We start from the raw sequence: 13269 nt of genomic DNA on the forward strand, positions 1-13269 counted from the left end.
AAGCGAGAAACCCTAGGATTGGAAAAAGAAAAAGTATCTTTTGTGGTGCGCGCGCGAAAAGTTGACTGTTAAAATGCTCACCTCCGAAATCGAACACGCGTTCAATCGAACGAAAACTTTAACTTGTTCATCAAAGCGCGTAAATAGACGCGTTCCAACACACTTTACACGTTTACGCGACGCGTCTTGCCGTGTAAATCACTTGTCGGCGTACATACACATACACATATGCATGCGCTCTTTAAATAATGTAGAAAGTTACGGTGTGCATGCATACGATGATCATCATCAGCAGCAGATCTGACATTCCATTGATGATGACTAAGACAATGAGATGAGCATAAATTATAGCATTCAAAAGTAGCATCCACTAAATAATGTATATTTTATAGTAAAAGAATGGAGACAATAAAAACCTTTTATCCTGAACCTGTCCTGACAATCATCCACTTAATTCAGTAACATTTTTCACATCCGCCGTATCAACCGTCCATCCATTCTTGGTCATCAAAGATTCAGCATCAGATCCTGCAGGAATACCGGTAGGTAAAGTAGGAGAAGTGTTTCCACTGCCTGTATTGTGAGAAGCATCATGAGAATTGTGCGATTGTTGATGGGCGTTATCATGGCTATTGCCTTCTGATTGACCAGCAGAAATCTCTTGAAGTGCTTCTTGTTCTTCTGTTCGTTCAACTTGAGTTGGTTGTTCAGCAGTATAATACTTAGGCTTTTGCTGCAAAGCAGTGAGCAATGGTTGAGAAGCCACACCATGCTTGAAATCCTCATGAGACAAAACAGGTGTCACAGTGGAAGGATTGGAATCACTTGCGGGTATCTCTCCAATCACAGGGGAGGATGCATTTCCGTTCTCGTTCAACGTTTGTGTGATTGAATTGGAATCACCGCTGTTAGAAGCTGTGAACACACCAGGTGTCACTTCAGCTTCAGGTGATCTAGGCGGAGATCTTGAATCAATTCCATTGCTATCTGTAGAATTCTTCTTTCCGTTTGCACCAACAGAAGAAATGCGTGGCCGATTGCTTGACTTTGGTTGAATTGCAGGAGGAACACCTAAAGAGGTATGAGAAGCCGTGGAAGAAGCATATGCATCACGCAAAGACTGACTTGATGCTGTAGGTGGTGCAGCACTTCTTTCTTTGCGTCTACGTGTTGCTCTCATTGAAGATCGATCTTGAGTATTGTCTTTCATTTCTGAGGTCTTTGTATCGACCGTCTTTCCATCTTCGCTTGCATGATCGTTCAAGCTCTCCTCTGCGTTATTGACGCCATGTCCAACGCTGCTACGGTACTCGTATCTTGAATTGATACTTGCGTTACTGCCACGACGTTGACGGCGATTGATTTCGCGTTCATACGTTCCTGATCGGCGACCTTCCAAATTTGTCAAGGTGGATTCAAGCTGTTGCTGAATTCTACTGATTTGATCCGTCACAATACTGGTCCTTTGCTGAATCTCATAATTCATTTGCTCGTCTGGGAAGTGATTCACATGGGAGTTCACTGATCCACTGTAAGATCCGTTACGGTCACGTTCACCGCGATCTTGTGACATGCTTCTTCTGTGTCCTTGTTGAGAGGATATTCTGCTATTTGTGCGACTTTGATTACGTCCGGGCCTTCCTTCCGAGATTCTTGCTTCAGCCATTGCGCGGGATTTCAAGACGTACTCTGCTGCTTGAGAAGGCGTCATACTCACTTGAGATCCAGTAGGACTACTACTTCTGGAGAGTAGATTGAACGAAGGTAAATCAAGTCTAGTAACGCTCATATTCACATCTTCGATGTTACCGCCTCCAGACAAGACTGCACGAATCTCTTCCATCATAACTTCACGCTCTTGCTCGACAGATTCCATAGCCGTCTTCATTCTTAGCAATTCGCCCATGGCCTCCTCTCGTGCTTGTTCGGTATCCTTTAGCTGAAGTTGCAATTGTACATGCTCGACATCTCTTTGAGCCAGACGAGAGCTTAAACGTTTACTTTCTCTACGTTCTTTGTCTACTTTTGAACGTAAATCGTTCGCTTCTTTTGTCAATCGATCAACCAAAACTTGAATTTTACCAAATTGCGCTCTCCACATCTCTGATTCGCTCATCAAGAATGCCAAACGTTTGTTCAATCGTCCAATCTTGTTTTCCAAGCCATCGCGTGCATCAACGAATGTGCTTGCTCTCTTACGCAAAGCCATGATTGCAGCAATTTCTGATTCAGATGCAACGACTGCACGGCTAGTACGTCGAGATTTGAGCATCTTTTTCAAAAAGGTTGACTTTTGATCTTCCCGTAATGAATTATCGAAAGCTTGTACTGCAACCGTTTGATTCCACCATTGAGGCACAGGCAGTTGCTCATATGCAGAATTCAAATCCCGCGTGATCATTCTACTCAATGGACGGAATCTTGAACCCGGATAAGCATCAATGAATTCACGAGGTGGATGATAATCGACGTCATTAACGTGGACAGCTTGGTGCAATCTCTTGCGTCTTCTTTCACGTAATCCTTTTGTACTAATTGCGTTCAAAGGAGGACTGTTGCATGTGATACGGTTCATATCCAGATCCACGGTGCAGACTTGTGCAGGAGGTTGAACTAATCCACGCAATTCTGCATTGATACCAATAATCCAAGAGCCAGGATCTTCGAGGTAAATCCGAACGTCACGAGCATGACAAATTTGATGAACAACACCACGCCATCCACTCTGTTCGACAAGATAGCGCAGTGTTTCAACGGCCATACCGAGCAAAGCAGGGTGAGAAGAAACGAACAAGATACGTCCGTTATGGCCTAGTGCAATTTCGCAGATGGTCAAAATGTTGTCAAGCGACAATGTGCTGAATAGAGGCCACATCGTGAAATCGATACCGATCAATCCTGTTCCCCACTCTACTGCACCAGGGAAGGTGCAGTGGAAAGAGAGGTCCTTCTCGGGTGATCCAACACTGATCTCTTCACCCAATCTTGGAGCAGGATGTCTGAGAATGGTGGACATGAGCTGGTTGTGCATCTCAATGTTACGGCTATACTTATGCCAAGCCATCTTGTTCCAATCTCCCAAAAGATTGTAGAGTGGGAATCGAGAAACGATGCAAATAGCATAAGGCATAAAAAAGACAGAATCAGAAGATCCTCTAACAGCAGCCAAACCGGGATTTTCACCTTCTGCGCCATTCGTTGTTTCGTCTGCATTACTCTTGGAAAGATTACCTCCGTTTTGTTTCTTTGCTTTTGCTAATTCTTTTCGAATCACTTTTGCACGCTTTTCGTCTGCCGCACTCCAAACGGTCAAAGCAACACCGTAAAAGGTTGCCAAACGTGGTCCGTCATCGTTGCTATTGCCATATCCAGTGTTTGAGCCATTACGATGCGAGGTCAATCCATAACCTTCTCCGACTCCATTCGCAGCTCCTCCAACAGAAACACCAGTTGCCATTGCAACTTTGCGACCGTCTGCTGTACGTTCATATGCCTCGCCCGAGCTTGGAATCGTGGGCACGCTGAAAGAGAAAGTATGTGAAGTGGCTTTGGGTGGATAATGTCCTTGTTCAGCCACAACTTCGACTTCCCGAGTGAAAGACAACTTGAGAGCTTTGCTCAACACACGAGCAGTCTCGGCTTTCTCGGTAGCACCTCGACCATCGTTCATTTCGATGAATTTGGGACTTTGAGATTTCTTGCTTTCATCTTTGTTGCTGGTACGACCTTCCCATTTGCTTGCACCAGATTGTTCGTCTAAAGATGAAGAAGAAGCTTGTGTGTGACCCAAAACTTCTGCAGGAGGAGGGCAGATAGAACAACCCAACACTTCGGGTCTCCAGAATCGGTCAATTGCACCATCTAAGTGATGCACGCCGACTACGCAGTCTTCCTCAGCTAGGGTCCACACTGAAGGATCTTTCGGCAATCCAAACACAGCGTACAGCTGAGCAATTGTATTACCATCTCCTTCTCCGGTCTTATTGCCAGCCCATTGTGTTCCTGCACCAACACTGCTGGATGCTGCTGTAACATTACCCGAAGCAGAGACTGGCATGGGGTGTTGCGCACTAGAAGAGATAGCCGCAGTGATAGACTTTGCCGAATCTTGATGAGTAGATGCATTACTTTTCTTTCGAATACGTGTAAAGCTTTTACGAGCGACAGATTTTGCAGAAGATCCAATACGTTGAAGTGAATCTGATTGATTTGCAACAGATTGTTTGTCATCGTTTGTAGGCGTCTTTGAACCACTTTCCTCCCGGGTTTCGCCTTCGCCTTCTTCTTCTTGTTCAGCAGTCCAGCCGGCTATTGATGATGTGGCCGTTGGGCCATTCTCACTCAAAGCAGATGTATGCGAATAAGACCTTGTCGGCAAGCCATCTTGGCCTAACATGCCCAGACTTGCAGTGCGTGAAGAGATTGATGGAGGCAATTCTGCCATTGTGATAGAATGTTTTCTTGTTGTGGAATCTGCAGGACTTGTGAGATCACGATTACGAAGTTCACTTTCGTTTGTAGGCGTACGATTGTTCTGCTCACGATCTTTCTCGTGTGTTTCCGCTTTCGTTGTAGGTTTTCCCAACTTTACAGATGGATCCAATTCAGCTTCAGGTGGCATTTCGAAGTATTCTAGTGGTGGCTCTTCTGGAACATCATGAATGACACGCGAAGCAGCTGAACTTGATTCTGATCTTCTGGATAGATCGTTGATTTGCTCGTTTGGCGTTCTTGGATTGGGTGGTAAATCTTTGTTGACTGAATTACGGTAAGAATTCTTATCGGTAGAGATGGAAGTGGCATTCGAACCTTTTTGTGAATGATTTTGAGATCTTGCACGACTGCTTGTTGCACTTGCTGCACTACGAAGGCTATCGGTTGACTTTCTTGCTGATCGAAGTAAATTAGCAAAACCAGAAGTTGTTACACCTGATAAACCTAAATCGCGCCATCTCTTTTTATCGGAATTATTTGATGTAGAAGGAACGGATTTGATCGAATAAGAGTCATATGACGAGCTCATTTTGGATCGAGTATGATGGGTCCTTTCTTTATTGTTGAAAAAGAGGGATCAATGCAGAAGGCCGCTAAATGCTGTAAAATTGAGCGGGTCCGGACGTACTCCTAGTTAATGTGATGGTATACGGAGCAAAAATGAAGCAAAAATGAGCATGGAAAGCGATGAAAGAAGTCTTGTGTTTATGTTTAAAGCATTCCAGTACGAGCTGAAAGGCAAAGGTATGAGAGAATGGAGAGGAATGAAAGGGGGAAGAGTGATGGTGAAGTGGGGAGAAAGAATGCCTTTAAGCGGTGGATTAATGATGAGTGCTTCCTGGCTGCTGGCTAGAACTTTGTATTTGTCTAATAGAGTGGTAAAGTGCCTGTGTTTGAATCTGAATCTAGCTCGAGTACCTAGCGGGCAAGAGAGACACCGAATTGTTTGTATGCAATTTAACAGTGTAAATGCTGTTTGCATTATTTCAGTCTTAGCGTACAATATTAACATGCAATTAAAAAGCGCAAGGCATCTTATCCGTGTTTTGTATTACACACTTATGAAACAAAAATGAAAAGAAACAAAGATTATTTTCGGCGCCGTGGGAATGATCGTCATGAGTAACAATGAATTGAATCTGATTGCGCACTTTCAATAGAATACAATGAGCCCGTTGAAGGCCGTATGACCAAATCAATTGGTAAGGTTTCTCATTTCAACGTCAGACAATAAAGGGTAAACGGGACCTTACTATCCTTCTTATCAATGCTCATACACACAAGAGGTTGTTTCATCTTTTAGCGTTTCTAGCGTCTTAGCGTTGAAGAACAAACAAACAATCCAACGGCCAGCACATTACGCCAGTTTTACATTCTAGCGTGACGCTAAAAACGGCGTAGTCACTCAAAAAAGAAAGTGGGAAATTTTTAAAGTTTTTCTCGTGATCGTCCATCTCCTTGCATGTTTACCCTTAAAAATAGAATTGCCGAAATTCACATAGAAGCGAAGATCATGGATGATTCTATAACCCTTGCATACGATGCACATAGATGTTGGAAAAAAGAAGAAGTTGATTGAGGTGAATGCGAATCATATACACTTTTTATTTGATTTCGTACTGTACATTAAACAAAAAAAGAGAAAGGGGATTATGCATACTTCTTTATCACGACCACTCTTGAGGTGGTGACCAAACATATTTTTGATCTTGTGATTGTTGTTTTTGTTGTGTCTTTGTCGTTCTTTGTTCCCATCGCTTTACCGCATCTCCTACCAATGTGCCACCCGAAACTTGTTGATTACCATGTGGATTGAATAAAGGTGCACCTAGATCAGGAAGTGCAAGGGGTGGACTTGGTGCTTTCTGAGGAGGATTTGGAGGTTGCTTGAATTCTGTGGAGGACTTGAATGTTCGTTCAGAAGACATCAATGAAGTTACCGGAAGCAATTGTGGTACACTTTGCCATGCTTCCAATTCCACAGGCAAACGGAATCCTGCCTTTCTTGCCAGATCGAAATATCTTGCAAGTTCCAAATGTAATTGTTGATAATACGTTTGCGATGCTTTTCGAGTGATTGCCAATAATCGTTCAATACCGGAAGCAAATAGCAGACAGTGGAAATCATGAGCGGCATTTTCGACTTTAAGCAATCTACGTGCTACCAAATTGATCAATCGTACTTGAGAAGTCAGGTAGGACATCGCTTCAAACTCTACCCCACCCGTCATTCCACCTGGCACTTTGGGCGCTTGAGCTTCATCGATGTTTACATCTTGCAATGCCCAAAATCGATTGGATGAATGACAAAAGACCCAAAAGTAGTCTCTGTTCACATTCAACAATTCAGTCACCCATCCTTTGAATGGTCGAGGCGTATGCGTTGCCGAAATGAAATCCACAATGGCTTCCTTGCTCGGATCGCGTGCGTTGTGCAATAAGGTGACGAGTAAGGTGAAATGTAGGGACGACTTTCCATTCTCGGCCATGCAATTCAACAATGAAGATGTCACACGAGTTGAAGAAACGCCAGAAACGCTTTTGTGGAGCTCTTCGCTTGGTATGGGAAGATCAGGCAAGATCATTAGCAGCTCGACCAATAGCTTTCTCGTTGAAAGTTCACCAGGACGCTTTTCCGAGAAGAGCAAATCTGCCAAATCAGCATAGGGAGCCGGGGAGGTGGAAGATAATGCTTGTCTACCGCATTCTGTAGAAGTCAATGCAACAAAACAGCGTAACAATTCGTGTAACAGTTGATCGTCATGTTGTTCTTCTCTCCATTCCATTTCCAGTAATTCCCGTAGTCTGAACAGCATTGCACTGTATCCGCCTTCTTCAAAGAACTCTCCCAGCCAAGCAGGACTTTCTGATGATAAAACAGCACGCATCTTTTTCACCTTGGCAACTTCCAATCTTGAAGAATCGGTTGCTTTTAGCATTGTTGCATAGTATGGAGCAGTCATAATTCCTGCACTTGAATCCTTACTGAAACTTGCAGAACGTGATCGCATACTGACCAAAGAAGTGGAAGAAGGATTGTTATGCATTCCGATTCCATTTCTGGCACCAGAAGATGAGAATGGAGCACCTGTCGTTCCTGCTGAACTACTCGATTCCCCTGAGGCAGAACGACTTTGATTGCTGAATGGCAGACGTCTCTCGAATTCTTCGTCAGCACTTGCCTGAAGGTTTACGCTACTCTTGCTTCGCATGAATTTATCTGGGATCGCATTTCTTGCTTTGCCGTTCGAAGCAGCGCTCAATGAGGCCAAATTCAATGTCGCCTGTCCTTTCAACATGGATTCTTTCACTTTTGCATCCAATGTCATGAGCTTGTGCATAAGTGTTGCTGGTACTTGCATCTCATTCTAAGAGGCGGAAAGGAGGGTTGGTCAGGTATGTTGTTCTAGCACTACTTCTAAGCATACTCACCAGCATTTCTACATATTCATGATCGATTTGTCGTAAATCGCGGGGTTTAGATTCTTGTTCTTGACTAGCATTTGACTTTCCCTTGCCCAATAAACGCATTCCTTTACTTGGTGAAACACTTCTAGCCCTGGCTTTAGCCGGTTTGGCCTTTGAGGGAGATGGCGAACGTGCGGTTTCAAATGCATTGCCGTATAATGCCCTCTTTCCGTTCTCTGCTGGTAATGGGTAGTTCTCCTTACCTGGTGATGGAGGCGTACTGACCCGATCATGACGTGGTGATTGTGGCGGAGGTTTGACGAACATAGATCGACCACAATCTGAGCCAGGGATGGATTTTTCCCTTTGATGATAGGCCATAGATGTGGTCATTGCATTAGATCTTTGAAGTGTACTGGTAGACTTTGATGGTGAGCCAGGAGCGGCTATTGAAGTTGACATATTTTGCTGGGTTGTTGATCAGGATGATGGAGTAGAAGACATAGTCCAATCCAAGGACCGTCTTTTGACAATCAGGCACATTGCAGTCAAGTACTTTCCCCACTAAATTCTACAACACAAATTTGATTCCACTTTACGCACAAAAGCACACAACCAACACTTATTCGTGCACTCGCATTGCTGCAAAAATAAGCACGCGCGCTTAAAAGCACATTTGTGTCGCGTTACTTCACGTGAAGCATGATGGGTGTGGCGTCAACCCAAAAGAGATCCCTAATGCTGCATTACCGCTCAGAAATGGGTGAGAATTTCATGGTTACACATGGAGCATTGCAAGTCCCTCTTTTTCTTGATTTCATTTGCTTTTAATGCTTTGCGGACCGCGCACAAGATTGCGCATTTAAATTCAATTATCCGTTTCTTCTTGGCCGTCGGAGTGGACCACCAATAAAAAGCGGTTTTTGTAATTAGCCGTCCATGAAAGAACGGGAAGGGTTGCATTAAAATTCACATACGATCAAAAACAATCACAAATTGCAATGACCCCCGGATCGAATTGGGGACAAAAATTGCAACTCGCAACTTCGAAAGAAAAGAAAAAAAAGGGTAATATTCCACTCATCATGTTTTTTTTTTTGACAGTGTAATTCTTTTTTGAAGTCCGCTCTTCCTCTGCCAAACCCCACTTTGAACAACAAAAAGTAGAGAAACGTGGGAAAGTGTAACATGAAAAACATCAAAATCAATCAATCCAATTTTGACCCAATGAAAGGTATAAAGAGGGCGGTTTTTTTTATCTCAATCTCAACTTTCTCCCCACACTTTCCCATCCACACACGCCCCCCCTTTCCCCTCTCCAAAATGATCGAAGACCCGTCCACAACGACCACTTGGCCGAACATGTCACCTGATGATGGTGACTATTACACTTTGGACGAAGCATATCGCTTCGTGAGTGTTTTTTTTGTTGTCATTGTTGACCATTTGGAAAGCTGATCTTTTTTCTCTTTCAGGCCCAAACCATCTTGTGGAGTGCATTCTTTGGCATCATTTTCAATTGGGCACTGTTTGCGTGCCTTTGCATCCAAATGTGAGTGTTGACAGGCAAACAATCCTAGGAATACTGACAAACACCCGTTCTCAAAAGGTGGTTCTACGCAACCCGCTTCAAAAAGGAAAACGTTGCACCAATTCGTTACATTGTTTGGTCTTTGTTCATCATCGAATGCTTTTCAACGTGAGTACCATCAGCAATGCCATCCAAAAGAGCAAATGTTGACGTCATCAATTACAAGTGGCTATTTGACCTGGTCTACATACGTGCAAATTGTCAAGAATTGGGGTCATGACCCCACCTACAACCCATCTGCATTTGGCATGTTGTTCTTTGGTGAGTGTTGCTAAAGGAGGAGAAAACACAAACAGGCTCTAATCTCTTTCCCATGACAGATTGTTCCATCACATCCATCGTTCACGGCCTGTATGTCTGGCGCATTTATTCCCTTTTCACAAAGGAATCATCATCACCAAGGACACGTCATCAAATGTACGGCTTTGTACTTTTGATCAGTGCACTATCCTTGTGCCAGTTCTCATGCTGCGTTGCAACTGCATTCTTTGAAGCATTGCAATACCATCAAGGTCCGGGAAAACAATTTGTCGCTCGAAAATTGTTCCATGCTTGGTTGGCCTCTGCATCCATTGCCGACATCATCATCACGGTGGTACTGGTGTGCAAGTTGAGCTCAATTCGAATACGTTTAGGAGTCAAGGCAACTGATGACAAGATCAAAAAGATTCTGTACACCATCGTACCAGCAGGAGCAGCAGTGAGTATCGCAACAATTGATCACGACCAACATCACACTGACTTTTCTCATCACGCTTTTCAGACTGCCATTTGTCAAATCTTGATTTGGGTCTTGCAAGGCACCTTCCCAGGCGTTGCCTATTATCAGTTCCTGATCTTCAGTTTGAGCAAGATTTATTCAAACAGCGTCATTCTCAGCTTGAACCTCCGTGACAACAAGCAACAACAAATCTCAGTCGATTTCAATGGCGTTACCAGCGGTCACTCATTCGGAAATGGCATTGGATACACAACATTTGACATGACAAATGACATGCATCGACAGAGTTCACAACCAGGTCACACAGAAGATGAAAAGTCTGAAGAGGGTGGCATCAATCATGTACAAGGAAATGGAATGCAAGTTAGAGTAGACAAAGACAAAGTGGAGTTCAACTTTTGCCCATCAAGTTTTTCGTCAGGTACAACAATCAAGCAAGGCCCAATGCCCATCCCTACTCCTCCTCCTGTTCGTCCACATGAGAATGGCTTCTATTCTCGTTCAAATTCTCGCTCAAAGTCTTCTTTACAAAGTACATCTTCGGTCGCTCTCGGTAATCCATTGGGCAGAATCGGTCAATTGAACGCAGCCCAACAAAGTGAACATTTCGATTTCATGTCTGATTCACTCTGTTTTCCAAGCAACGTTCGTACAACGACTACAACGACAAAAAGTTCGCCTCCTCCTCCTCTGCCCAAGATGCCACCACCACCAGTTACGCCAGGAACAAGTGTTTTGTCACAGGCTTCTTATTCGCCTAAAAGTAGTACTCATCGACCGGTCAATCCACCGCCAGTGTTTCCCATTTCACCCAAAACTGACAAGATCACCACCGATGGGAACAAGTCAAATCGAAATGCAACATGACGCACGATCTGCGTTCTTGAACGATCGGCTTGTTGGCACAACAGGTACTTGAGCACTGCTGTCGGGCACAAAATGGCTTCTGGTTCCTCTTTGATCTACTTCTTCTGTTCTTGCCTACCTTTAGGCTTGATAGGGTAATGGTTTTCGTTTTGGACCCCTGGACCGCATGAGTGGGCATATTCTCCCTACATACCGCGCAACGAATACAAAAATAATGATTTTTATTTATGTTTCTCTCTGATAGCAATACAATTTTGTTCTTGTTTTTTCCCAAAACTTCTCCTGGTGTGACTGATCTTTTCCGAGAGTGCTTTAGTGCATGTCAGCAACCATTTCCCACTTCTTAGGGTCCCGCGTGCGCGCAAGGACAATTGGGGGGCCTTTCCCTTTTTGCCGTATGAAGTTGGCGGGCGATGCGAATAATAAACTGAAAGCACAACCAAAAAGTGGAGCTAATCAAGCGGAAGTTGAATCGGAATCAAAGAAACACACTGTTGTTACGCCCTTTTGTCAAATTTAACATAATGCATTGTTCATCCAACAGAGCATGTGACCGATCGGCGTCTTGGCGAGGGAGGAATCTTCTCAAATCGTACGCCAGCAGAGCGTTGACATACGTAACACATACGAACGAATGAATGCACGGATACGAAACTTTAGAAAGACACACAAAGAGGGGTCCTGCTATTCCCTTTTGAAAGTTTAAAACCCAATCGAATCATTCCCATCATTCTTTCTAATCTTACACCATCATCTAGAAAGATTCACTTTTTATAGATTCTCCTTGTTCCTCTTTTTTCATACCACAAAAACAACCACAATGGTGAGTAATCCTTTATTATAATTAAAGAATATCATTGTCATGGTCATCACTGTGACATGATCGCAACGACAATAATACTGACAATCACTTCTTCCATTTCATCAGTCCAACTTCGCTGATGCTGCTGGCGGTCCCTCCGTGGCCGAATTGAAGAAGCAAACCGAAGGATCCGGTGAACGTCGTCGTTCTTCGGTCACCACTGAAAAGGTTAAGCTCAACTCTGGTCACTACATCCCTCAAGTCGCTTTGGGTGTCTACAAGGCTCCCAACGATAACACTACCGAAGATGCCGTCAAATGGGCCTTTGAAGCAGGATACCGTCACGTTGACTCTGCTGCCCGTTACGCAAACGAAGAAGCTGTCGGTCGTGCAATCAAGGATTTCCTCAAATCTTCCAAAGTTCAACGTGAAGAATTGTTTGTTACCACTAAATTGTGGGACGCTGATCACGAACGTGCAGCTGAAGCAATTGACGAATCTCTCAAGAAGCTCGATTTGACCTACATCGATTTATTCTTGGTCCACTCTCCCGGTAACTTGGGTGAAGAAGCTCGTTTGAAGGCTTGGAAGGATATGGAAGCTGCCGTTGATGCAGGCAAGATCAAGTCAATCGGTGTTTCCAACTTTGACATTGAAGAATTGGACCACCTTTTGGCCAACTGCCGTATCAAGCCAGCCGTTAACCAAATCGAATCTCACCCCTTCTTTGCTCACGAAGATTTGCGTGAGGCTACCATTGCTCGTGGTATCCACGTTCAAGCATACTCTCCTATGGCTCAAGGTGCTGCTTTGGAACGCCCAGAAATCAAGGCAATCGCTGACAAGCACGGCAAATCACCCGCTCAAGTTCTTTTGCGTTGGGGTTTGCAAATCGGAAATATCATCTTGCCAAAGAGTTTGACTCAATCCCGTATCGAGGCAAACGCAGAGTTGTTTGACTTTGAATTGGACAAAGACGATATGGAAGTTTTGAACGGTTTGGATGAAGGAATGAAGATGGGTAAATTGGGACCAGCAGGTACATCTGCCCCAGGATCTCGTCGTTCTTCCAACAGCGGTGGTGCAGCAGGAAACAAATTGCAAATGACCAGCTCATAAGCATTCAATTCCGTACCTGACTACGAGATTACACACAAGATTATTCTCTTGTGTCTTAAGGTTATGATCAAGCAACATCCAATATAAAATCGTGCTTCAGTATATGTCTTTATTGTTACCCTTTATGTGTTTTTTGATATACAAATCAATGTTATACGAATATGTCTATTATTTGTGTCTGTGACCATCTCATCTCAGCTGCTCATCATTGGATGATCCGTTTTGGGAAAGGATGCGCGTTATACTTTCTTCCCTGGCAGATCGCCT

General features: G+C 43.9%; 4 protein-coding genes across 4 annotated transcripts; 2 read left to right on the plus strand and 2 right to left on the minus strand.

Moving 5' to 3' along the window:
• Positions 1 to 300: 300 nt before the first annotated feature.
• On the minus strand, positions 301 to 5278 carry FA14DRAFT_160265 (uncharacterized protein). The gene has a single exon (XM_025498591.1). The coding sequence runs from the start codon at positions 5021 to 5023 to the stop codon at positions 443 to 445; it is 4581 nt and encodes a 1526-aa protein (XP_025355129.1). The 5' UTR covers positions 5024 to 5278; the 3' UTR covers positions 301 to 442.
• Positions 5279 to 6052: 774 nt separating this feature from the next.
• On the minus strand, positions 6053 to 8381 carry FA14DRAFT_132626 (uncharacterized protein). The gene is made up of 2 exons (XM_025496952.1): positions 7927 to 8381; positions 6053 to 7862 (listed from the first exon to the last, which is right to left on the minus strand). Exons 1-2 carry the CDS (start codon positions 8362 to 8364, stop codon positions 6162 to 6164), a joined length of 2139 nt encoding a protein of 712 aa, XP_025355130.1. The 5' UTR covers positions 8365 to 8381; the 3' UTR covers positions 6053 to 6161.
• An 844-nt stretch (positions 8382 to 9225) lies between these two features.
• FA14DRAFT_171555 (uncharacterized protein) lies at positions 9226 to 10422 on the plus strand (the record flags this gene model as incomplete). Its single annotated transcript, XM_025500335.1, has 6 exons — positions 9226 to 9315; positions 9378 to 9454; positions 9512 to 9601; positions 9660 to 9754; positions 9814 to 10193; positions 10257 to 10422. Coding segments are annotated over 6 exons (897 nt in total), but the record flags the coding sequence as incomplete, so codon positions are not given.
• A 1329-nt stretch (positions 10423 to 11751) lies between these two features.
• Positions 11752 to 13097, plus strand: FA14DRAFT_34652 (uncharacterized protein). The gene is made up of 2 exons (XM_025502225.1): positions 11752 to 11904; positions 12010 to 13097. Exons 1-2 carry the CDS (start codon positions 11902 to 11904, stop codon positions 13000 to 13002), a joined length of 996 nt encoding a protein of 331 aa, XP_025355132.1. The 5' UTR covers positions 11752 to 11901; the 3' UTR covers positions 13003 to 13097.
• Positions 13098 to 13269: the final 172 nt, after the last annotated feature.

Source organism: Meira miltonrushii (assembly GCF_003144205.1).
Source record: "Meira miltonrushii strain MCA 3882 unplaced genomic scaffold FA14scaffold_2, whole genome shotgun sequence".
NCBI classification, from domain to species: domain Eukaryota; kingdom Fungi; phylum Basidiomycota; class Exobasidiomycetes; order Exobasidiales; family Brachybasidiaceae; genus Meira; species Meira miltonrushii.